The sequence below is a fragment of the Ixodes scapularis genome, unplaced genomic scaffold (assembly GCF_016920785.2).
Source record: "Ixodes scapularis isolate PalLabHiFi unplaced genomic scaffold, ASM1692078v2 PGA_scaffold12__126_contigs__length_90152505, whole genome shotgun sequence".
In the NCBI taxonomy this organism is placed as follows: domain Eukaryota; kingdom Metazoa; phylum Arthropoda; class Arachnida; order Ixodida; family Ixodidae; genus Ixodes; species Ixodes scapularis.
This window is the reverse complement of record NW_024609838.1, coordinates 19,777,525-19,803,314: the sequence shown is the minus strand read 5'-3', so window position 1 is coordinate 19,803,314 and position 25,790 is coordinate 19,777,525. Positions and strand designations below refer to the sequence as shown.

The 25,790-nt window shown below is 44.1% G+C and overlaps 1 protein-coding gene across 16 annotated transcripts in view; it reads right to left on the bottom strand.

Moving 5' to 3' along the window:
- LOC8031447 (LIM domain and actin-binding protein 1) overlaps window positions 1–25,790 on the bottom strand; it is a 171,970-nt gene that overhangs the window by 96,342 nt on the left and 49,838 nt on the right. For 2 of the 16 annotated variants that reach the window (XM_040499246.2, XM_040499253.2), the window contains exon 1: window positions 17,877–18,175. The exons of 9 other annotated variants lie outside the window; for them this stretch is intronic. In XM_040499246.2, the coding sequence (XP_040355180.2) occupies window positions 17,877–17,885 (9 nt within the window). In that variant the 5' untranslated portion in view covers window positions 17,886–18,175. Of the gene's footprint in view, window positions 1–5,496; window positions 6,238–17,876; window positions 18,208–25,790 lie in introns of those variants that run through there. 5 more of the 16 variants (XM_029987086.4, XM_040499247.2, XM_029987083.4 and 2 more) reach the window with 4 other exon arrangements.

Here is a 25,790-nt window from a genome sequence, read left to right as displayed (position 1 = left end):
GTGAATTTACTTTGGTTAATGTAACGAGGAAACTGACCAAAAGTCACGCGACGTCAATTTTCGCGCTAAATGTAGCGGAAAATGTACACGGACGGATAAACGGACAACATCTTAAAGTTGCGTTAAAAAAAAAAAAGGAAAAAAAAAGTTTATGCCCCCCCCCCCCCCCCCCCCCCAAAAAAAAAAAAAAAAGCGATGCACACGAGGACGATGAGCATGGCGTTTCCCTTGCCCTCTGTCCCTGTAAAACATTAATTTTTCTGATATAATCGTATTCTGAGTTTCGTAATATGCTCTCAGCCCTCCTTAGATCGTCGTGTTTAGCTACCTACTTGTTCCGTGGAAAAATGCACTCATTTGTTTATTCTTTTTTTTTTTTTTAGAGTGAACATTATTCCTTGGTTAACAGGTGCTCGCCTCATTTTCCGTATTTATTTTTCCTTCGTGCACTAATGTTGTTTATGGTAATCGACAGCTACGAAACACGGGGTGGTGCTCATCACGTTCCCGCCACTTGATCTGTGATTCCAACTTTGGCATCTTTGTCTTAGTCAATTCCGCAATCGTGTTTTTGTTCTCAATCGGTGAACGGATGTAACCAGGGGACATCGGATAAACTTAGACACGAACATCGCTCACACGAATCTGACAGACGCAAAACGACACCAAACAAAATGCGCAATTAAAGTAAATCAGAGCGTCTACCAAAAGGACGCCTTCAAATTCTCTTATTTTTCCGGGTTTTTTTGACGATTCTACGAACATTTCCTGACCAACCCCCGAAAGGACATGACGGTGTTTGAAGTGGGGTTTTGTATGTGGAAAAACTGCAGTAAATCTGACGGCCAGCAGGGCAGCGGCCAAGTATCGGATCCTATTGCCTTCTCAGTGTATTCTCCGATATCTCTGGCCGAATAAATTCCTTGTTGGTTGGTTTGGATGGCTCGTAGCGTGCGTTGAAGTCTATAGGCCTCCTGCGTTGCCCAGGGGGTGCTGCGAAAAGGGACTTGTTCGGACTTGTTTTGGGTACTACAAACTTTAGCGTATCAAACTGTCACGCATGCAGAAGCGTGCCTGCTCTGGTGCGGAGCGCGATGAAAATACAAAGAAACAACAAAAATTCGAACGTCGTCAAAGCTAAAACGCTAAGAGCGCGAGCCAAGAGATGCCGTTTCACGTGTTCCAAAGTAAACATGAGAATGAAAATAAAATGAAAGCGTTGCGACACATGTGTTCTGACGTCACCACCCAGAGATAAGAGACGCGTGCCCTAGCGGTGGTGTCATGAATTTGGCATTTTCGATTGTCTTGCAACGTTGAGTCAGGCCCATTTCTGGCGTCCAAAGGTGTTTTTTTGTTCTTCAGCACCACACAGAATTTAAAAAGCTCTACCAACGTGCCATAGGTAGTACCAGGCTCAATCAGGTGAGCTTGTACTACCCAAAATGAGGGCGCTACAGTTTGTTCAAAGCTTCAGCGCAGAAGGCCTATCGTGACAAGTAGTGGCGAGGTGCGCGATCGAAAGCGTCGCTGTGGTCGGCCTTCCACGATTGGTCGAATGCTGACTATGACGTCGGCAAAGAATTTTTCATTGAGAGAAATAAGAGGAATGTAAGAACTTCAATTTTGACGGTGTTGGAAGTGTTGGTTTTAGAGCGCTATGATTTCAAGCTTCCACCATGCTCATTACAAACACCATCGAACTTGTTGTTCGCAAGGTAATGACGTCACGACAGGTACCCATACGAGGGCGCCACCAAAACATCTCGAATAGGGAGTATTCACTGGAGACGCCATATTTGAGTGCGCTATTCGGAGCGCATGCTCCGAGCGAGCTCACACTAATAGGCTGCTAAGACCGGCAATTTTGATGGTGCGGAATCCACGTTGCAAGAGAACCGTGGAAGAGTGAACACACCCTATAGAGCGCACATAACAAAACTCTTGCGAGGGCATTCTATGCCACGGCAGTGATGGACGGCGGCCGCCGAACACGAGCTTTTAAAATGCGTTTATAGGTCGCTCGATCATTTTCGTCGAAGACTCGAACTCTCATCTATTAGAGTGCGCAGAGACTGCACAATCTTTTTATGGACTACTGGGACTCCCAAGGGTGACCTAGAATTGTTTCAGGGAGGTACCTCGGTGCATGCCCCAAGATAACACGCCCAGAAATAAAGTATATATATATAAAGCTACAAATTTTCAAAGTTTGAAGCGTCATAGGCACAATAGAGGGTGTGTTTTCGGGTTCAGTTGAACTTCACAGGCTGCAGCAGCAAGTTAATTCTTTATTTACTTATTTATTGAAACACCTTCGGGATTGTTTTGGGATGGGCCATTGATTACAGGGCTATTAAAAAAATATGGAGCAGATTTTATATTTTTTATTTCGAACGAACTGTAGAAGACAAAAACACATTTCGCACATTACTAGGATAATGGAAGGTTTAACTTCTTTAAAGGCCCGCCTAGAAGCTTTATTCAATGGCACACAGCGCTATGGGAAATATAAGTTTCAGAAATGTGAATGCATTGATACATTTAAAAAGCTGTCTGCCCCACCAGTGCCTGCTACATTTTAAGAACTGAAATGTAGAATTATTGATGCAGTGAATTCAATTACTAGGGACAAGTTGACTCGTGTCTGGCAAGAAATTAACTACCGCTTCGATGTTTATAGCCCAATACATAGCACTCATGTTGTGTGCAAAGAACAACAAAAAACAATATAACGTTGAACTTTGAACCTTCAACTATCCAGTTATGTGCTCAATACGTTACAATTTTTCTTTTGTATTGGAATCTGCTTCTTCTTTTTGAATAGCCTTGTATATACTACGTCTTCTTGTAGCAGGCAGGATTATAATATTTATGTGAAATAGTGCCGTTAACAAACAAAAACAAACAAAAAAGATAAAGAAGGCATGCACGATTTTTTTTTTCTTGTTCAAAATGGCGGCGAATGACGAGGCTCAGAATAAGCTCGGATCCGAAAATGCGCACGTAACTCGATTACGCATTCAGCGGATGCAGACACGTCGGTATCGAAAACCAGTCCACTGCACAGGTATGCGTCCGTCAACCGCGTGCCCCGGCAAACAAAGACGCGCTTCCACGGTAAATACGTATATGTAGGGATGTCACGAACCTGCCACGATTCGAGTTCGACCGGGTACACCTTTTTCGAAATTTTAACGCAAAGTTCGAAACAAAGGTTCTACCGAAGTTCGGCTATTGTGAGCGTGCGCGGAAATTGAACACAAGCTGATGCCGCCCAGCGGAGAAATGCAGTCATGTTTATCGGGTTTATTGCTTCGCATCGAACAAGCTAACTAAATCATGAAACTTTTCCGCGTTTGCTCTCGTGCCGCGTAAAGTATAAAAACAAATTACTCTACAAAGACAGAAATAACAGAGCATTCAGGCGAGCTGGTGAACTGACATCTTAAAAACCCGAGACTGGTGTGTGTGTTGTTATTTCTCTTTTGTTCCCAAGTTTGGGGTTTTCAAGGTGTAATTACTGTACAAATAGCATTTTCCCAATAACTTTTGATTCGTGCAACACTGATCTGAAGTCGAACTTAATCAAATTCCGCCACCCCCTCCTCAAAAAAAAAAAAAAAAAAGTACGAAGATTCGTTGAACCAGCCGAACCTCTGAGTTCAACGTCGAAACTCAGGTTCGAAAAAAAAGTTCGCGACACCCTCACATCTACATATGCGTTCCGATCTGATCGCTGAGGCTGAAGTCCGCCGCCAGCCCCGTGTTTCTGCGGATTAAACGCATTCTTCGTCCACCCATCAGAAAAGAGACCTTGGCGTGTAAAGCGCTCCGACTACAGACTCGAGAGGCAGGAGTGGACCGGAATATATATTAGAAAAGAAAGAGCAAGAGAATCCCGAAGTTAGTACATAATCGGAAAAGTAAATAAAAGAAAGACGGCGGGGAAAATCCGACCCTCCCGGCGCCGTAAGGGCGTGCTCTTCTAGACGGCGGCCAAGACGCATTGGAGGCCGTTTCGGTAGATTGGAAAAGGGCAGTGGGGGTGGCTCGGAACAGAACGAAAAGGTACTGGAGGCCAAGGTTGCCTGCTTGACCTGCTGTGAGGGATTGCGTTTCTGCGGTGCACGTAAAAGCGACAGCAGGAACTGCGGTTCGTGTTTGTTTAGAAGGAATCGAAGGGAGAGGCGGAGGACGACAGAGCAACTTCCAAGTTGAGAAAGTGATTAGCAAACTTTTGAGGGGAAATAACAGTCTCCGTTGGCGGCAATGATCGTCTCAGAGGGCTCCAAGCTTCTAAGTATAGACTGAAAGTAAAATGGGGACACTGACAGCAAAATGCACTGCTTTAAAAGCATCTTATCGTGCACGTGTCCGTTTCAGCAAACGTACACCTGAAGGCCGGACAAAGCACGAAGAACGATCAACTGGTTTGAAAAAAGCTTGGAATGGAACTTTCTAAAACGTTTTAACGAGGTGTTAGTAGTTCAAGCGAACCTTTGCAGGAATGCTGAGCCGGTGTTATACGTACATTTTTAACATAAAGATGAATATATTATCGTCCCCTGTTCGTATTTTAATATATAATGACGGTTATACGGCAAATAGTTCTTCCCATCTCCTTTTAATATCTTTAAAAGTTAGAGTGATTCAGCTTTGATGTGTAGTTTGAATGAGCCTCTTTAATATAATATCTTTATACATCGGAAGAGCAACAGAAAACGACGCATAATAAAAGCGCGGGGGAGATTTATGGCTCACAAGAAGAAAGCGTTAAAAATGTAAATTTGAATAAGCAAAGACTAGAACCTTAAACATACTTCTCTAGCAGCCTTGCTTTACCGAGCAGGTATTGAATCCTCAAATACGGTAAATGCGTGGCTAGCACTCTTTTGCACTTCTCCATCAATTCTTGTTTAGCTCTCCTTACCACTGGCTGAAGTTTCCGCGCGCTTTGCGGTTCATTAGATTAATAATCATTTAAATTATTATTGATCATTTAATACATTTTATATTTTATTATTTGTCGACTATATCTGTTGTGTACAAGTAATAAGTAATATCGATTAACCGACTTCGGAAGTATTTTTGTTAGTTCCTTTCTACCGGCTAGTTTTATTGGTTACACTCTACAAAAGTGAAATCGGTTTGAAAAAAAAAATCATCTGGAGTTCTTAAGTTGTACAGTTATCTCGAACAATCTAATATTTATTATAAGATACAAATTACACCGTCCAAGATTAAACGTTTTCTCTGACGCAAATTCCCCTAGTTAACGCCTACTTTAACTTGCTCATCAAGCTCCCTGATTCAAGAACAACACACAGTAGTGCCAATCATCTGAACCTAGCAAAAGAAAAAAAAAAAGTCCCAAACCAGCTTTTGTTTCTTTTTTTCAACGTATCGTAAGATCCGCGTAACAACCACACGTTCCGCCGCCCACATAAATAAACCCATCAAAGTCGGCCCGAGCGGACCAGACAAAATACTCACATTCATCCTCACCCCGACGATTATCCACGTTATCCGGGTATACCCCTCCCGTCCTTGAGACTCACATCCGGGTGTAAGTAACCTCCCAGTGCACCAACCGCCGCGCACAATCACAAAAACACCAACACTACCACCACCAACAACCACCACCCCAACAACAGTAACGGAAGTTGTTGCGTTGTCCTCGAAATTCCGATATTAAATCCAACGGAAGTCCGTAATCCGGCAGCCTAATCCCATTCAGAGCAATTGCCACCGGTGCAACAGCTGGTCACTTCTTCACTCAAGCAGATGCAACGAGCGATGACTCAGCAGTTAAGATGATCAAGCCATACACCAAAACTCGGCTGTCGATGATGAAATTAAAACGCGTGCCGTGGCGCTGGGCCGGACCGCTCCTACCAACGAGAGGTCACTTCTTCACCAAGGCAGCAGAGATGGACGATGATTCAGCAGTTAAGGTTATAAAGCTGCACCGAAACCTCCAGGTCGTCGATGAAGTCAATGAGGGGTGTTAAACCGCTTCGCTCATAACAACTGAGGTCCCTTTTTCACCGAAGCGACAGCAGAGACGAACAATAATGTAGCAGTCACGTTGAATGAAAAATTACACACCGAAACCTCGGGGCTTTCGACGAAATCAATGCGCGCCGGGGTACGGGGACGCGTCGTTGGAAGCGGGGCGACGAGCCGTCAGATTCATCGCGAGCGTCGCACTACTTGGCCTGTTGCGCTTGCAGGACTGCGAACTCGCACGGTCGGTGCGGTTGCTCGGCCGACACGCAGGCCGACCAACCGGTCGACGTCGGGGGAAAAAAAAAAAGAAGTGAGGGTAGCGTCGTTGGGAGAGGAGTGCACCACGACCCATCGTAAGCGGGTGTGTATGTGTGTGTGTGCGTCTGTGTATTTACGAGGAGCTTAGCCGGCTTAGCGGCGATGCCGCGAGATATAAAAACGACGACAACAACAAATTCGGCGTGGAAAGTGAAGAAGCGTTCCGCCGCGAGCGCGAGAGTGAGTGTAGGGCGAAAGTGAAATATAAAGAAGTCTGACGCGGTGGACTACAGCGGGTGCGACGAAACCGTCTGAACCGATCCAGCGCTGCGAAGCGAATCACGTGACTACTCGCTCCGCGCGTCGCCGCAAACCTACCAAAGGTCACGTGACATACAGATGGCATTGTATTGGCGTTGATGACCCGTGGTCTCTGCCACGAGTCACCGCAAGGCGGAACGAAACCTAGTGGCTGGTTCTATTTGGCGGTGGCGTATAGTAGCGGTTTTTGTAAATTTTTTTGTTATGTATGTTTGGGTGCACACGCGTTGTATGAGGGTTAAAGTGAGGGATGTATATATATATATATATATATATATATATATACAGCAGAAAGAAAGATCTCTCGATTCGGCATGCGATTCGGCGACGTCGCCGCGGAGCGAATGTTTTTCACGCGCGCGGTCGGCCCGCCGGGCCGAGTTTTTCGAGTGATGAGGTCAAAGACGTTGTCCTAATGGTCTTCGGGACGTGTTGCGAGAGGCCGCTGCCTGCCCTTCCTCCCACCCTTCTCTCGGTACTAGGCCTGACGTGAATTGAAAGGCTGAACTTAAGAAGAATAAGAAAAAAGTTGAAATGGGAACGAAAAGCAATTTGCGATCGGTATTGAGACAGACAGGCGAAAGTGGGACAGCTAGGACACGCGGCTGTACGGTGTTGTGTGCCGCGCGCGAAAAGTATTGACACTTTGAAGGGCGGAATTCGACAGAGTTACACGTGTCGTGACAGACTCGGCCTCTGTGTTCCGCGAGAGCTGTGTTTTGTGTTCGGTTGCGCTGGCTGCTTCGAGTAGGCCGGAGAAAAATGAAGTGACAACTATGTCCTGTGCACGAATATAAAGTTGAACTGACCTGTCAAACAAACGTTCTTCTTTAATGCATAAAACATGCATAAAGCCGTGAAACGTCACGCGCGTCGGTTTAGAACGGCCGTCGTAAACAAAATAGATAATATCCTCGATAGAAAATTCAAAACATTGGTGGAATACATCACGAATTGTTTAAACTATGGATATATGTGTCAGGCTATCTATTCGTTAAACTATGAACGAGAGCTGGCTTTCTCGAGGTGTAACACTATTTATCAACACGCTGTTTACAAACAAGCCCGCGCGTTTGCCCTTAGCAGGTGTGGGCAACTGCTCGTGCGCAAAAGACAGATTCGGATGAGAGGAACTGTCTGCGCATGCGCACTGCCGACAGCAGCGCCACCGCGGTGGAGTGACGTCAGAGGGTTGAGTTGGTCAGTGACATATTAGGAAACGCAGAGCGGGGCTCTTTATGTTCACGCTTACTGCTTCGTGATTGGTCCTTCGAAGCTATTATCAGGGGATGCTGCAATCTGATTGGCTGCGACGCGATAATGAGATGCATGGCGGAACTCATCACACCCTATGGTTTTTTTTGTTTTTTTTTTATTGGCAGGCACTATAGACTACATTCTCTTTTTTTTAGCTACTCACGTGGGATTGTGACTTACCCCATTTCGGTGTAAGTGAATTCTCGATGACCGCCAGTTTACGGTAATATCCCGCGAGATGCCATAGCCCCGAAAGATGGCACACCCCTATTTTTGGTTTAATTTGTTATTTAAACACCGAAAGATATAGCCGATTTCTAGTCATCGTAGTGCTCGGATCAATGGCGGCCTCGGCGTAAATGCGGCTACATGGCCATGGGGGGACATAAGCTAACATTGCTGACTGGGAAATACAGTCATTTTGCTTCATCGCCTCTCACCGCGATAACAAGTTTGGCAGAGACGCATCACCTAAAAGTAGCTTTTTTATTTTTACTTTTCTCGACTGCACATGGAAAGTTATCCCACTCCTAATTTTCACCCGATATACTCTTGATTTTAGGTGGGCTATTTCTCGGTATATTACGGTGTTAATACGTTACCCCTGATAGCCGCAGGCGAGTAGGAAAACTACGTGTTTGGGGTGCTGTCCGCCACGCCCACCAGAACGTTGTGAACATAAAAGAAGGTCGTTCCGATTATGGCTCCCGTCCGATAAGGTTCTAAGAACGTCGGCACGCTGCGTCTGTTCGTCCGTTATCGGAGTGGCGGCGCTCGTAAAGAGGAACCGCCAAAACGACGCCGGAGACCCAAAAACCTGCAATACAGAAAGAGAGCTTGAACGGACACAATAGAGAAACTCCATAAGCGGAGAGACACTCTTTGGGCCTGCGCGTTCAGCATTCAAGAATGCTAAGCCTAGTGGAGTCCCAAAGTCCCAAAGTCGGAATTATTCCAGCTAAAAAGGAAAACCTGGCTAGTCTAAAAATTATAGTCTTAACGAACCCGCGCTAGCTAAAATGTAGTTGGCAGTCGAGTAGTTTTACTCTTGTTCAGTCCCCAGTAGCATTGCTAACAAAAACATAATTTCAAAATACAGTGTATGTTGTATTCTTAAATTATGTTTGCATGCTGACGCATCAATGGTCTGCGCTTAACTGGAAAATGACTTGAATCGCACGTCTGGAGGCAATTGATTACAATAGCTGGTATCAATGAATGAATTAAGTACTTGATTGATTAATTAAATGATTAATTATTTTATTTTATTACCCTTAAACATACTCCTCCGAAGACATTACGTGATGGAGTCAATCAATATTTTTATCAATAAATAAAAGTAGCACTTGAAGAAAAAAAGAAGTAAAAAAAATCCCAAACTTGCATGATCGACAACGCACACTCACGCGCAATTCATCAAGTAATGAACAGCCAAGGCAGCCGGCAAATATCGGAAATGTGAAGGCAAACAAGAGCAGAGTGCGTCCGGACACACAATCGAGACAAGACTACCTGGTAAAACACCCCAATCCAAAATTGCAAGAAAAAAAAAATGTAAAAGAGTTATTATGTGCGTTGGCATAGATCTGGAAATGCGCAGTAGACATTAAATAGTCCAATAATCTACGAAAGCGTTGTTTAGTGTTTGCAAGATCATTCTTCCGATGTCAGAATAATGGAGTTTTTTTTATTTTTATGAAAGAGACCGGGGAAAAGTGAGCGTTTTACGGCGCGTAGCTAATGGAGTTAGACTCAATTGAGACTCCGTAGCCTGTGACGCTAGCAGTGTGCTCATATCTGGACAGGATTCTGCGTGCGGCACGATGGCTTCAAGCTGGACGATAAGGCTGGCTCGGTGAGGTCTCCAGGTGGCAGCGGCACACTCAAGTTTTTTTGGTCGGACGAAGGTTTCGCTGGCTGTTCGACGAAGATTAGGTGGAGCGAAGTGGACAGGCAATGCCTGATATATACCCTTTAAGAAATCTGGACCGCCAACTTCTCCGCAAGGCACCCGGGAAAGTTAATTGCTGCAACCTACGGAACGAGTTCGACGTGCGACAAGGCTGAAAATGTGTTCAGAGGTTAAAAAGACAGCTTGCAACCTCCCAAACAGTGAGCATGGCGGAACGTGCTTCTCAATGTTAAGTGCAGACAGCTCTTTTTGTTAACGTGAAACGCTTTTAGGTTAGTTGTTCGGCATTTCGTGAAGAATGATAAGTGAACCCTAACGAAAAAACCCAGTATAACTTTGCATTATCTGGATTACGGTACTGGAAATCTAGCAAAAAGTGCTTCTGGAAACCTGAAAACAAGATTCAAACAAAGGATAAGTGAAGCCTGATAAGCGTGGCCGCGAAGCTCGATTCTGATTGGTTAACGGGGGAGGTCACGTGACCAGAGGGGTAGGCGAGGAGGAACTCGACCACCTGTTTGACTAAGAGAGAGGAGCTCGATTAGCGGTAGAATCTCTTCATTCTAGGAAGAAAAAAAAAACAAAAAACGACCGAGTGTACACATGGTATGCGTGAAACTATCGTACGAAGAGTGCCGTGAAAATATCGCCAAACGTCTGTGATAAGAACGTTTTATGTGTGCAACACAACTGCCCAGCAATTTGTCATGAATCTTTTTCGGTCTAAACGTAAGTTCAGCATCCTAATTCGCCGAGGTCACTCCCAGCGATTGGATTTGCTTTGAAGGAACGTAGATTCTCAAGATTTTGCAGCAGCGTTGGAAGCGGCATTTGACCTTTTGTAAAAGGTTTTGTAGCAGGCGAAATATTAATTTGGAGCAGTCACCGACAATTTTCTTGGAGCAGATGGCAACATGTGTCAGCACATCACTTGAAAATGAAAAATGATTGTATCCCGAAATGGACGAGGGTTCCTCTTTGATATTGGAGCATATTATTTATTACCGTTTGTGACAAAAATAAATAGGGCGCAAAATGAACACAGAGCCTTCTTTTTAGAAATAGGGCTCTGGTCTGAGTAGGTTCCATTTAAAATGGGTATTAAGAAATGATTGAAAAATGAATCGGAGCGCAACACTTCATTTCGGATAAAGCATCTCTTCCCTCTCCATTTTACTCTCGGTAGTCTATTTAGCCTGCAAATACAATTTGCGTAAAAGGCCGCCAAGAACCAGCATATCCGCTAACAGGTCCACCAATAAAAATGCGTCCCCACGTTTCATGAACCTACCAAACTCGACTCTAATATCGTAACCTGCAAAAAAAGAAACCACCCACAAATATTACGAAAGACGTCTGCTTTAAAGGTGGTGCTGCTCTTTAGCGGGGCTGCAACCTAAGTCGAAGTTTCGTAGCTCTTTCGATCGACACAGCTGCACGGGAACTACCACGACCACCGTATTTATTCAAATATTGACCCGTGTTTTTTTCCTTCTCTTTCGTTTTCGGCTCATTTTATTCGAATTTAGAAATCAACCTACATTTGCGACCTGTAATAATAATCCTGAGCGTAATCTGCGTGCCTATCGCGCTAACCCAAGCACTCCCCCAGGTCGGCCGCTGCTCCTAGCACTCCGGTGCGAAGCGGTGAAGCCCGACGCGCGCACGCTGGTAAGAGGCGGTGAAGGTTGTCTCGAGCAGCGCAAGTGACACGGTACTCTGCTGCGGTCACTGAACGAAGGCATGTCGCAGGCATGATAATCGAGTGATCTCATCAGGAGTACAATACCCCGGTTCTGTCTTATCAGAACCAGGGTACAGCCGCCACACTACTATTTTTGAAAAGTTTCATCGCGACTTCAGGTTCTGTGTTATCACACTAGCCGCCATTCTACAATGCGACTTTTAGGTCCTGGCATCCGACATCGTCTGCAAATTTAGACGGCCAGAGCGGTTGGCGAGCAATCTCTATACTTTGTCTCACCTTACCTCGATGCTACAGCCGAGGCTATGAGCCAGTGGGACCAATCAAACGGCATCAAAGCGCGACATCAGGGTATTCGTCATCTCCCTGTACGTGTTCTTTTATCGGCTAAACCGATCGAGTGCAGAAATTGTCCAGTGACTGGTGCGTTTAGTATGTGTTCGTGTTTGTATCTGTTTGAGCCTTGGAATGTGCTCTAATCTGAGACAAACTATACGGTGAGTGGAGATGCCGTGATATACAACATAATAAAATTATCTGTTCGGTTAGTTGGTTACACGTCGCAAAAAAGGAAAAGTGCAAAGGACAGGTGGTAGACGAAGACGGCACAAGTGCTCGCCTTGTTTTACCACTTGCCCCTGTCCTTTGCACTTTTTGATTTTCGTGAAAGACGACATAATTGTACCATTTTTCATTCCTTCTACTCAACTAAATAGTAGGGACGATCTTTAATAAAACATTTTCTTTTTGTTTTCCTTGCAGACGATTTCGGCACAGGTCTGGCGCGAGCCTTGGCAAAACGTTTGGCCCAAGATGTAGCAGACTATCGTCCTAGGCGCCATATTGGCGCAAATGGCGCAGCGCTTCTATCACTGAAAGTGTGTCCCAGTGTTTTTGACGCACTGAGAAAAACGGCAGCTTCTGTGTGAGCATCTCAGCCACGGGAAAAGATGGAAAAAAAGAAGAACAAAAACTAGTTTTTGGCTCCGCTCAGATTTAGGATAAATCTGAATAAAAAAAGAAAATCATATGCATACAAACGGCACGATCCTACGCGAAGAAAGTCGGTAGCACGACGAATATATTGCTCTGCTTGCGTTTGTTCCTGGGAGAAAATTAATGTAACGAGGAAATGAAGCGGTTTTATTCCGACGGTGTAGAAGGAAAATCGGGGGCGAACAAAAAAAAGTCGCGTTATCGGCAACTCTTGATCGAAACAAATGGAGGAAGGTATACTCTCTGTAGAACACAGCAGGGTCAGTTTGCTTTTTCTTTTTTTTTTTTTTCTTTGTTCAAGATCCCTCAAGCACTTTAAACAATCTACATCAGCACCAATTTTTGCACCGTGACTACTTATTGTATTTATTTTAGTTTGATTTCGCTAAACGCTTTCATTACAAAACGCGAAAAAAAAAATTAACTGACGATGTGAAATTCCTGTGTAAGTGATTTGTAGAATGCATCGTCTCGTTCATTTATATAGTCAAAAAATACATTTTGTTTCACGTGTCTCCAACGACCGAAATCACATTCTCATATGAATTGCCATAATCACTTTTTAAAATATATCATTACTAACCATTTTGTTCTTTTATATGGTTCTAACTTTCTTTTCACTCGCCCCTTATATAGTAGTCTCGGACCATCAGGCAAGTACAAATAAATAAAGAAATAAAACAATTAGGGATGTGCAAATAAAATTGATGTTCTCTAGTGCGAACCCGCAATAATTTATTTATTGTCCTCACATTCACTGTCTTTCCTAAATGATCGAATAATAAAGTTCTTCGCCTGCACGACATTTTTAATAAAAACGTAAGATATCTTAAAAAAGAACACGATACAAACGATACACGAGGGCCAACCCTGTCAGGTAAAACAAATTGAACAGCGCCGCTGTGGCAAAGCCTGTGGCGATAAGCACGCGGATTAGATGAGATTTCGCAACCAACGACATTGACTAATGAAATCAAGATACAAGATATAACGACTCATACGCGCCAAACACAGCACGAAAAGAAAAAGTTAAAACCAAACGAAAACCGGAAAGAAAGAACTCACACGACAGCTCGAAGCGAACGCGCCTGTCTCGACTAATCTTCCGGTTTGCCTTCATCCGCATAAATCATGCGCGGAACGCTTTTACCAACCGCTTACACGAGCAGATCCAAAACTTAACTAGCTGCCGCTTGAATATTAACCGAGGGGATTATCGAATTTGCTTGCGTGGCATTTTCCTAAACGGATTTACTCTTTTTGTTTTTGTTTTTTCCCAGGGAACAGCCGGAAAGGGCTGACGTCAGCAGCAAAGAATTTTTGCTGGAAACCTTGGGGAGACGGTCTGTGCCAGGACCACTTAAGGGGCTTCCTGTCATCTTTAAAAAAAGCGGAAGGTGAGGGGGAGAACATTAGCAAGAACACCCGTGGAGGTCCACATTTCACGCATTTTTAGAGTTTCCGTTCTCCCTGTGTCTTAAACTATGTACGGCAATTTGCAAACAAAAATACCTTTTTTAAAAATATATTTTGTTAATAATCATAACTTCGATCGAATGCTGCTACCGTGCGTTTCGGAGATATAGTCTTCAAGACTTAAAGGCGCTAGAAAAGGTTGCTGACGTGACGGTCGTACCATTTACTCGTTACGAGATCATACGCAAAAAATGCACAAAAGCTAGTTGCCTGGGGTACAATTTAAAGTAACAGTAAATTGATGGAATTCATTATTAGACGATGTGTGAGGTAGTGATTATGACTAATATTGAATATCAGATATCAATTTCGTTGGACTGTGCGACAACTATAAAGAGCTCATTCAATCAAAAACAGCACAACGATCGTTCTGGGTTTTGTCAATGTACGGTGTCTTTACGGATTCATTTCCGTCATTTTGTTATTAATGTCTGGCGCGTACGAAAAACGAGAGTTCTCGTGATTCACCTGACACTATCAATAACGTAACATAAAGAAGCTAAAACTCGTATCTCGCTGACATCAAACGGCAAAATGGCGGACTGACGTGATATGAAAACACGGTAGAAAAACAATAAATTCTCATATATGTTTCAAAGATTGGGGGAAAAAAAAGGGGGGGGGGGGAGTTTAAAGCGCTGCTAAGAACCTTTCAGTATGCTAATCATATTTTCGTTTCGTCACAGGCAGGATATACCATGACGACAGGAGCTGCCAGTAACGGCTAGTTGTTTGCAGGTCTCCTCTCCGGGGGATAAGTTTTTTAAACAAAAATAAAGTACGTAAAAAAAAAAAGTTTGCTGTAGATTATCAGTTCAGAGAAAGCCAGAAGCAATATTCTAAATTCTAAGAAAAGGATCGAGACGGCAAAGTGATAGTATACGTTACTTATAAACCTCGTAAAAGCTGATTGCAACACCTTAGACCTTCACCTTCGCTATTTATATGTAAATGCAACATTCTCCCACTGGAAGGTAAGCAACGTCTCGCTGAGTGACAGGTTTTTTGTTTTGTTTTTCCTGCGAATTTTTTTTAGACGCATCGGGCTTTCTTTGTGTCATGTTTTGTCATGTAAATAATTTATAGTACACAGTTTACAGCATTTTCTCCGAATGCTGTTATTGCCTCAATAAACCCGTATCGCCGCAGCTGCGCGCCTTCCCGAAAATACTGTTGGAACCATGACCGAGTGATAATAGATTTTTCGTTGGTAACGTTCGTGTTTGGAGGGAACGTCACTGAAAAAGAACCCTGGCATAGGGTGTCTATTCCCATTTTTGTTTTGAGTTTTTTTTTTTCGCTTCATCCCTGCCCAGCATGACATCCATTTGTTGTCCTTTTGGACTCCTTGCCAGCATTTACTTGGAAAGGCGCCCGCTCTGTCGCATTTGGGAGGGAATATTGCACGCGGTTGGTGGTATACGTCTTCAGGTGACAGAGCGTTTCCTTTACATTTCGCAAGAAAGGCTCTTTCATACGTCTTGGTTTGGCTGGCCGACGCATGGGGTCACGCGGACTTTTGAACTGAAGAACCTTCAAGACATATTTATCGAGGATTTTCAAATCTCTCACAGAAGACAGAAAATTAGACACTCTGCCAATTCCGAAATTTTGAAAAGCGGAGCAGGTCGACGCATTGCGTCTCGACTGGCCTCGCTTTGGAATAAAACATGCACGAATGTGAACATGTGTATCTTTCTCCAAGCTCTTCAGCCTATTCTAGTTTGGTGAAAACGATACAACATGTTTCTAAGCAATGTCTTGATTCGAACGATCAGCAGTCACCCGTCACCGGTACTATAGCCATTGTGGCTACGGGTCCAAGCAATTGTCGTGTAAATGAATGATGTGAAGAAGAAGAAAAAAATAGCGCGCAAGACAAATTAATTGTTATAAACTATAATGTATTCTAGTTATTTTTTTATACTTTAAACGACCAGCAAACGAGGTTGTAGTAAAGTATGTTTGTGCCGCTGTCCAGAGCTCAGTATCATAAAGCCGCCAAGTCGCACGAATATTCGTCATTAGCTTTGTGTTTACGTTTCACGTACTCGATCATCAACGAAACAAGAGTGTCTGGTTCATAAACGCAGTTGGTCTTATATCAAGTAAAGGCAAGATGAAATTTCCTCAACGTTAGTCATTATTGCCATCCTGAGTTCACCGCGGGTATAACCCATTGCGTTAATTTAAATACATGCACAGCGTAAAGTTAATAGGAAGTAAATAAAAAAAAATGACGGCGACCTTTATTTTTAAAAGTTATATAATGCATGAGGTGAAGTATTTGAAGAGCAATCGTTTAGATTTGTTTAGAAGACATTGAACGGTCGTAACGCAGTGAAGAACTTATATTCTCGTGAATTCTCCCTTTACATTTAACGGGGAAACTGACCTAATACAAAGATAAGGTGATGAAAGTTGTCCGCTAAATTTAGCGAGAAAACTAAATTGACGTGACGTCATGTCACATTACTTCAATTTTCCCGCTAAATTTAGCGGGGAGAAAGTGAACTGATGTGTAGGCCTCGTGACGTCAGGCCACGCGACATCCATTTCCACTCCAAATTTGGCGGGGGAAGACTGAATACGTGTCTAGGTCATGTGACATCAATTTTCAAGCTAAATCTAGCGCGGAGACTGAATTGGTGCAAAGATCACGTGACGTCGCTTTTTCCGCTAAATGTAGCGGAACATGTACGAACGGACAGACGGACGGGCGAACATAATCTCTAGGATTGAGGGGTTCCATTACAAAACATTTCATGCTTTAAAATACCATGGTGTGTGTGATAGAGACCCCGACAAGCAGAGCGTGACTTTCTTATGTTGACGCTTCCAGCTCTGTGATTGGTTCTTTGGCGCACTTATCGGCAAATGCAGAGACCCCATTGGCCACGGCTGGATAGCAAGGTGCTCGAGATTCGCGACGCCCTGCGTTTCATTAGCCCTCGCGTTTCATTAGCCCTCAGTGACTGTGTACATGCGGATGACGTAACATTACATCGACCACATAAGGACCGTAAGGGCTGTATTCTCTGAGTAGTCTAAAGTGCATGCGGACGAACAGCGAGGAAGAAGAGCTGGTGGGGAACAGCGCTTTGAACTCAGAGTACAGACTGACTTGTGTGCCTGTAAGCGCTTAGCCCGAAGAGACTGGACAGGCCTACACTGAACACACACATCGTAAAACACGACGGTGAACTTTTTGTCGCCCGTGGCATGTCCGACGATAGACGCAGCTACTTTAAGGCACACGCTCTTCGCTCGTCTGGGTAGGAACCCGCGAGAGTCTCAAATGTGACGAGGGACAATGCTAACCAGGGATTTGTAAACACAGATCCAACACCCCCCTAACACACCCTCAGGGTAAGTCCGACCTCGCCTCCCCCCTTCCCTCCCCCCTCCCAAACTTTCTTACTCGAAGTGCAGAAACGTATAATGATCACTTTCCCTTTGGACCCTCTTAAAAATGTTTACCCCACCTCTCTCCCCTCCCTGCACACACACACACACTCCAGATTGGCAATCCTAGATAAACCCACGATTCTTACAGCAGACGCTCATTTGTGTGTCCTATGCTTACCCAGGTTTGTCCGGGGGTTGGGGCGGGCCAGGGGGGGGGGGGGGGGGGGGAGAAGAGTTTTTACTGAATGCTTTTAACTGAAACTTAATTTTTTTGTTCATCGCGTGCAACTTGAAGTTATTAATCAAGGAACGCGCTCTATCAATGGGTTGCAAAGTGTCTCAAACAGAATTTGACGAACGAAACTTTTCTTGCCGCAAACCTCCAACCCCAGCCCATCGGCGAAGCTCGCGTCTGTTAGAACTTAGCAGACGCCAATCTCACGTCATACACGAGTACACACAAAGTACACAATAGAGAGGTAAGTGTATACGTCATACGAAGATGTACGAGAGCATCAAACAGTCACTTACTCGATTCATCTCGGACAATGAAGAATCCTGTCAAACACAACTCCGCAAACTCAGGGCCACTCGCTGCCTCCGCGCTTGCACACAACAACACAGCCGTCGGACACCGATACCACGAATGATCGTCACCACTCGCACTCGAACAAGTCCACTGCCGGCGAACGCAACCCGACAACCCGAGTCTTGACACTGAGTGAAACGCAAAACCGGCCGATATTTTTTTTTGTTCTTTTCTTCTAGCCTCTCCACTCCCTCGCACGTTTCGACTCCCTACCAGCGGTGCGGCTATGGCTGGCTAGTTTGGCTGGCTGCCGCCGAGAGGGTGTGTGTATATAGGATCAGGGCGCATGCGCGGATATATATAGAAAGCTTGGAGGGACTCTCACATGCTCTTCGGGCCCACCGTCTATCCTTTTTTTTTTATACTTTTTGTTCGTGGTGGTACTCACTTCTCTTGTCTTATTTTTTTTTGTTGAGGTTCGGAGAGTCAAACAACGACTCGATTCTTTTTTACTTTTCCGGTCTGTTGTGTTTCTCTTGTGGATCTCTGCGGCAATTAGCTTTGTTTAATGCCGCAATTAAGGACTCCAGGGTCACCAGGTAGTACAGGCGCAGCCCCTTTGACGACCCCCAGTGCCTTGCATGCGTCGCGCTAATAAAATCTAAGCATTTAAGAAAGCGGGAGAAAGAGCCAAAGAAATGGATCCATATTATTGCTAAAAGAACATCAGATGCCATGATTGTCTTAATTAACTAAGTGAAACGTTTTATGGCTTTTATGGAAATGTATACATCACCATGACTTACCCTTCTGGCAAAATGAAAACGAGGCAACGTTAGGACTCTGTAAACATTCCTGAAAACAATCGTGTACGTTGTGCCGTAATCAAGGTAAACAAAAAGCTTGGTTTAGTAGGGAAAAAAAAAAAAACAGATTTGTAACCCTTATTCTGAAAAAGAGCAACCATAGAAAAGTTGGCAATATAGCGCAATTAAAATGCTGTCAATATTTTCAAAAAACGTGGACTGACTACACATTGTTGTCACTTACTCTACCTAATTTTCATGCCGCTTTTCTATAGCAGCAAACTTCTGACACAGTGATCTTCATATTTGGACAATATACACGCAGTTGCAGGCATGGCACCAGTTTTTATAGGACTCGACGTCGTACGTCGAGTCCCACGAAAAAAAGTAGTTTTTATAATGAGCTCCACACAGAGATGCCGCTTTGTGGTAGCGAAAGTATACGTGGAAGCATATTCCCCGAGTTTCGCATGCACCCGGGTTCTAGCTTGACTCTTCCTCCTGCTTTCTTGAAAGCGTAGATCATTTTTATTAACACGGCTGCAAGGCACTGGGGGTCGTCAGGGGGGCCGCGCCTCTATCACCTGGTAACCCTGAAGTCCTTAATAGCGCCATTAAACAAAGATAATTGCCGCGGAGATTCACAAAAAAAGCACAATAAACAAACAGAAACAACAACAACAACACCAACTCGTGTCGTTGTTTGAATTTTTTAAACCTCTCCCCAAAATACCTAAGACACAGAAATGTATCTCTACGTCGTGCACGTAGAAACACCCAAGCCATTGTCTGGCAAGAGAGAAAAATTAGAATCTTAAAAAAAAAGTATGCGTCAAAATGAGAGTACTGGGATCATCAATTACAACATATGCGGGTTACACAGGGTTCCCAAAGAAACCTGTTTGCAAATGCTGAATGACGGCTTTGTACGATGCTAAAATGCAAGACATTATCTCTCGCTTGATATAATAAAAAAATAATGTAAGTTTCTTTCAGAACGCTTATAGTATATACTGTAAACGATTTATTTCTTCGCGGGCTCAATATTTCGCGATTTACGTCAAAGCCGTAGTTTCTAAATATTTCTCGGGTTCTAATTTTCGCGACGTGGTGGGATATCAATATAGATTTGTATTTACATTTTATCGGAATTGTCATTGTTTCTCGGGACCTATTTTTTGCGAATCGTAGGTGATTTGTGAAATTCGCGAAAATTAGATCCTCACGAAAATGAAGTAGTTTATACAATAAAAAAAGAAAAAAAAAAAGTTCAAAAGAGGTCGATGTATCTTTTACTCCCACCCTCTTCTTTCAAAGAAACTTATAATAATAATAACGAGGTTTTGCATCACGCGCACGGCAAACCGACCAAAAGCTTTCCGTTAAAAGCCGTGTTTATTTTGCCGAGTGGCAGGCTTCTTTTTTTTTTCACACCAACTTAAAAGCCGACCGCGCTCAAAACACGCACGCAACACTCAGCCTCTAGGTCGGCGCTTTCCAACTAGGGCTGCCAGGGGAGGCAAGAGCGAGGCAAACACGCAACTCACGCGAAAAGCCCGCGAAAAAGTCAGAAATAAAGAAAAGAAGAAGAATGCGTCAGTTCGATGACTGCATAAGATCGTTTTTCATCCTTCACTTGCCTAATGAAGATGCAACGCAGCTTGGTCCTAAAAGAAGTCATAAGAAGAGAAAAGTGGCGCAAAAGCGACGTAGTCAACCGCGTCACGACACGTCAGGAGGCGCGCGCTTCCACGATCCTCAAATACCCGAGGCTTGCCCTCAAACTCAACACCTCTAGGTCTTTTCTGGAGGACCCGTATACGTGCTCCTTACACGTCAGAGTATGAGTGGTTTAGGCAAAAACAAAAAATCGGTTTGGAACGTTGGCTAAAATAGCGTCGGCGTAAACACCACGTTTAAAAAAAAAAAAAGTCTCAATCTAAATATAGCGTCAAAATTAAAAAAAGACCGCTATAAATAATAATTTTTTTTCTCGACTACGCAGCCAAATAAGGCGACGATATGTAAACAGAAATACGCAGTGTAAATAATACTCAGTTTCTGGACAAGCCGGTGAACTTTGATGCAAGCAAGTCGCAATAGTTGAAATATGAACACGAAGCCCCTGATTGACAGCGTGCGATAATTAAACAAGAAATTAGTTTAGCGCGCCCTTAATCGAAGTAAATAATCAGCTGACGTGAGCTATAAAAAAAAAATGGAAGCGAGTTTTTGAATAATTTTATTGACTGACATCATTAAAAAATAATTGTAGAAACTAAGGGGTGATTATCGATGAATGCGATGGCATTTGTCGTTGCACATTCGGGCAGGTGTTCGGTTTCGACAACCAAGAACTGGAGCACGTGGACTGAATTCAGGACAATTCAGTTTAGCTGAATCTAGCGGGGAAACTGAATTGGTGCATAAATCACGTGACGTCAATTTTCCGCTCAATATAGCGAAACATTTTGCCGCCAAATTTAGCGGGGAAAATATTCGGGGCCAGATTCCAGAGAGACAGAAATCTGTGATCAGTGGCTTAATAGTGCTATCGCATTAAAACTCGCTTCCACTCAATAAAACAAAAAGACCGGAGCATAGCGTTTTGCGTGTGTTTTGTTTTGTAATCGGTGGTTCTTATTGAACTTATATTTGTGAGATGTACACAGGACATGGCCTTTTTAAAATTTATAGGTGTACAAAAATATTTATTGCTCTCTCAAATTGAGACTGGTTGCGGATTTTCCTTGTCTGGACTCTGGAGGCAGAAATACGTTTCCACAAGTCGACCTTAACCTAATATATAAAAACAATAAGAAACTAATCTATATTCAGAGTAAGACTTTGTCAGTGTTAAATAAACATACTGGCAAAATACAGTACCGAAACCCAACTATTTTTTTTAAGTGAGTCTTGTGCTATGTTTGTAAAATACACAATATAAATAATTACCCGTCGCTATTAGGAAGGCATCTTTGTTGTTGTTTTTTGACAAAGATTAAGTGGAAAACGTGCGAGTAAAGCAATCCATATTATTCTGCCCCGTACTCAAGGAGAGGTATGAAAAGATTTCCACCTTAATTAACCTACAGCAATTTAGGAGCACGTCTGTAATATAACTATTACTACCCGACATGGACAAATATATATAACATGACCTGGAGACCTGTAGATCTACATATATGGCCTAACGTATCGTCTTAGTCTCCAATATTCAGATGTATACGCGTTCTAACTTTGTCGAGCATTCACGAACAGACTGACAAAGAGTCAAATTTGCCATTAGATGTTAAGACAACGTAAGGTGAGTTTCCCATAGGTTCTCGCAACATCGTTACAGGCTGTAGATAAGAAACGTCTTCAGTGCAGCACGACAGCGTGGGATCTTTAGCGTGCATCACGCTGTAGTGATACACGACCTCCCGCCGGTACGATGCTCATCCAGACTGAAAGGAGTATGGGTGAAATTGAGCCATTACAACTTGCACACTGATTGAGCCCAGAATTCCCCAGATCGTCCAGTGCGATCTTCCGCGCCACGTGCCCTGAGCTGCGGTGCAATGCCCTACTCGGCGACAGATCCCCATGAACAGTTCGAAAAGGTTTTTAATAAACCATCCATCATCACAAAGGTAGGAAGCTTCTGGAGGCGACATGACGGCACCGGAGGTAAAGTCGGGGGAGACTTCGGGTTTGGAGGGACACACACCCTACCACGATCAAAATTGAACAAAACCAAGAGACGCTATGCGGAGCGCGACTTCGTCTGCTTCTATCTCAGGGGTTGTGTGACGTCAGAAAGACGTCGAGTTCTGATTGGCTCCAACTGAAGGATAGCGGGTAGACCTCAGGGCAAGCTGCCCTGAGGTCTACCCGCTGTCCTTCAATCAGAGCCAATCAGCGTTCAGCGTTCTGACGTCAACACAACCCCTGCAAAAGAAGCAGACGGTGTTGTCACCGACCGTGACCTCTACTTCCGGCTTCACTCCTGGTTTCCTCGTTTGGCTGGCATTAGCTGGTATGTCGCCTCCTCTTGTTCCTACCTCCATGTCAATCATATACACCTTTCCAACAGGGGTTCCGCCATCTTAAAATGTTGTCACTTCCAGCATGGGCGTGCACATTGTTTTGCCATCGCCGCGCCAATTGAAGACATTTTGGATATAAGCGTAAGAGTCACCCATTCTCGTTTTGCCTCACCTCTATGTGTTTACTATTTGCAGGTTCAAATAATTTATTCTTTTTATGTCGCCCATACTGAGGATAGGTCGACCAGGCGGACAGGGCCGAGAGTAAACAATATATTACTCCCCTCCCCGCCCCCCCCCCCCCCCCCCCACACACACACACACTAAAAAAAAAGAAAGAAAGAACCAAGGAGAGAGAAACAAAACTAAAACAACCCTGAACGTCTCAAGCTTCGCGACGACGATAATGGCATCCTAGTTCACCGGCCAGTCACCCTAGCTCTGCCTCTTTGTTCTGTTGCACAAATGCTGTGGACGCTAGCTGTTTCAAAGATGGACACTCTGAGCCAGTCTTTCCCAACACCAAAGTTTCTAATAATTTTTATTTACATTTTTTTTTTGGTTGGTGAGTTTTGCGCAGTTAGGTTCTGGCTGCCCCACCACCCACGTCCGGGGCAGCAAAGTTTTTCGCGTCGGTGGATTCCAGTTTTAGATCGTCCTGCCCAGCGTGCTAATTCAGGGATACTCCAGCGAAATGGTGCCGCCGCCCGCCAGCCTAACTGATACAAACAAGAACAAAAAGAAAGCCTCGCAACAAACTTAACACCGTCTGGGCAACCGACTATCCGTAATATTAACAAGAAACATAAAAATGAAGGAACGCCTCGGAGGAGAAGGTCGACGCATCTAACCTTGGCTTTCTTGGGAACGATATGCAAAGCTGGACACGGACCCTTTTGCGCATGCGTCTCCCGCCGGAGTCTTTTTGTGTTCGCGCGTGTGTCCGGTTTATGTCGCGTTTCTTTATGTCCACGCGTTAAAAAAGTTTACTCCCGGACACTGCATAAAGACCGTAGTCTGGGAATGCAAACGTACACCGACCAAGATTTAAAGGGTTGTTTGTACATATAATGTCGTCACAATTTCGGAACGCTGTCTGGCAAGGCCTATCGTGTTGTCCATAAAAAAAAAAGAGAAGACGTTGTTTGTTTTGTTTTGAAGGGAATGCAGGCGTCTGTCTACCAGACAGACAGGCGGTTTCTTGATGGACCCTAAGAATGGCATTTCCGGAAAAGATGGGATTTACTCTTCCCGGCACGCAATTTATTATCTTTGCAATTCAAAGCAGCTATTGAAAATAAAACAAATGAATGTGCTTCCGAAAAAGAAATAGAAATAGAAATTTCCCCGCACTTTCTAGTGGGGTGAGATCATGCATGTTGTAAAACTTGCAGGTCGAGCAGGCAGTGTAACAAACACGATATGCCGTCAATGGTTCTGCGTTCTGCCGAACAACCTACAAAACCTTTATTTCGCACCTTCAAACCTTTTTATGACCCGTGAGCTTCCCGAATTAAAACATCTGTCGTAACGTATGTTTTCAACGTTTCCAGTAAAAGTTAAAAAAAAATTTAAAAAAAAAACGGTGAAGATTAATTTAATAACTCAAAAATAATTTAACATACAATTTGGGTTAGCAGTTCAGCCGTGTTTCTTGATATGGCGAATAACCTTTAACGCAAATTAGCGACCGTCAAATTTTTGGCGGAGCTCCCATTTAAGATGAAACACGCCACTGCTGGCGCACATTTATACGCATGCGCAGGAGGTGCCCTGATAACGATGGTTAAATTTCGGTGCCTTGCGCCGCGAGGCACCGAACCTGTTATTTCTATGACGTCGTGCCTAGTGGTATAGTTGAGGGAAAATGTAGCAGATGCCAAACGATTCATAAACGCTTTGGGTGCAAACACTTTGCACCCAAAGCAAGGATTCGGCCCAAAAGCTTCTCTGGTTATCTTTACTTACTTAATATGTAGCTTGTGCGAGTGGTTGAGGCTTATTTTTTTCTACTTTATATGCAATATGTGCTAGCGGTTCAGGCTTAGTTCGCCTATTGCCTCGTGTTATATTTGAACCCCACGTTGGGCACCAAAAGAATGGACCCGACGTCAGACAAACCTCGGTGCACGCAGTCAAAACAACACGAGTCGTGTACAACAGTGATGTGCAACGGCGAATTCAAAGCTTAGTTGGCAAAAACACACAAAAAAGAAACGAAATAAAAAATAAAATAAAGACACGCCCTCCCCCACGTCCACAAAGAAATTGGATGCCATTCTGTGAGAGATCACAAACAGGAAACAGACCTGCGGTTAGCACGCGTCCCAATGCTTCCGTCAGTCTGGTGTCCGTCAAAACAGGGGGTCTAACACTCCCCTCCCCTTCCCTTCCGTATACAAGAACATTCCGCAATAACTTCCTGCCTTTTTTTTTTTTTCTTTTTAAAACATTCCAGTCAGCTTCCTACGTGCTTCAGCTCGCATTCCGGTGGCGAAGAAATATACTATATAAAAATGCAAACTGTGAATCACTGCTTCTAAAACCAAACACCACCCTTAAAAAAAATGTTTTGCTTATTTTTTTAGCACATGTTGACTGAGAGACGTACCATCGACGCTGCAGCAGCGACGCAGACACATAATGACCATAACGACATCGTGTGTATACGAAGCGCAAACGCGTAGCGATGCGGGTCATGGTCGTGGCGGGTCTGACGGATCCAAGTCGCCCGCGTGTCGTCTCCGGGCCTGGCTCGTTACTTCCTCACGTTTGCTCAGGGACGCTTCTTCTTCTGGCGTCCCAGTTTCCTTAACGATTTCCCCGGAGCTAATCACCATCTTCTCCTCGGCACGCGCAGTACGTGAATACCAGTATAAGAACGACGAACGCGAGTAGTCTACGAATGTGCGTATAAAAGGGTACCGCGTGGTATGCAGTATTTCTGCTTCGATCTTGTGCCCGAAAACGGTTCGTTTCTGCTGTTCTGTTCGTGTTTGTCATTAATCGTCATATCTGTGAATCAGAACGCCGCTATGACACCTTTCAAAGTCTATTTCCAACACGAAGAGAGCCTATT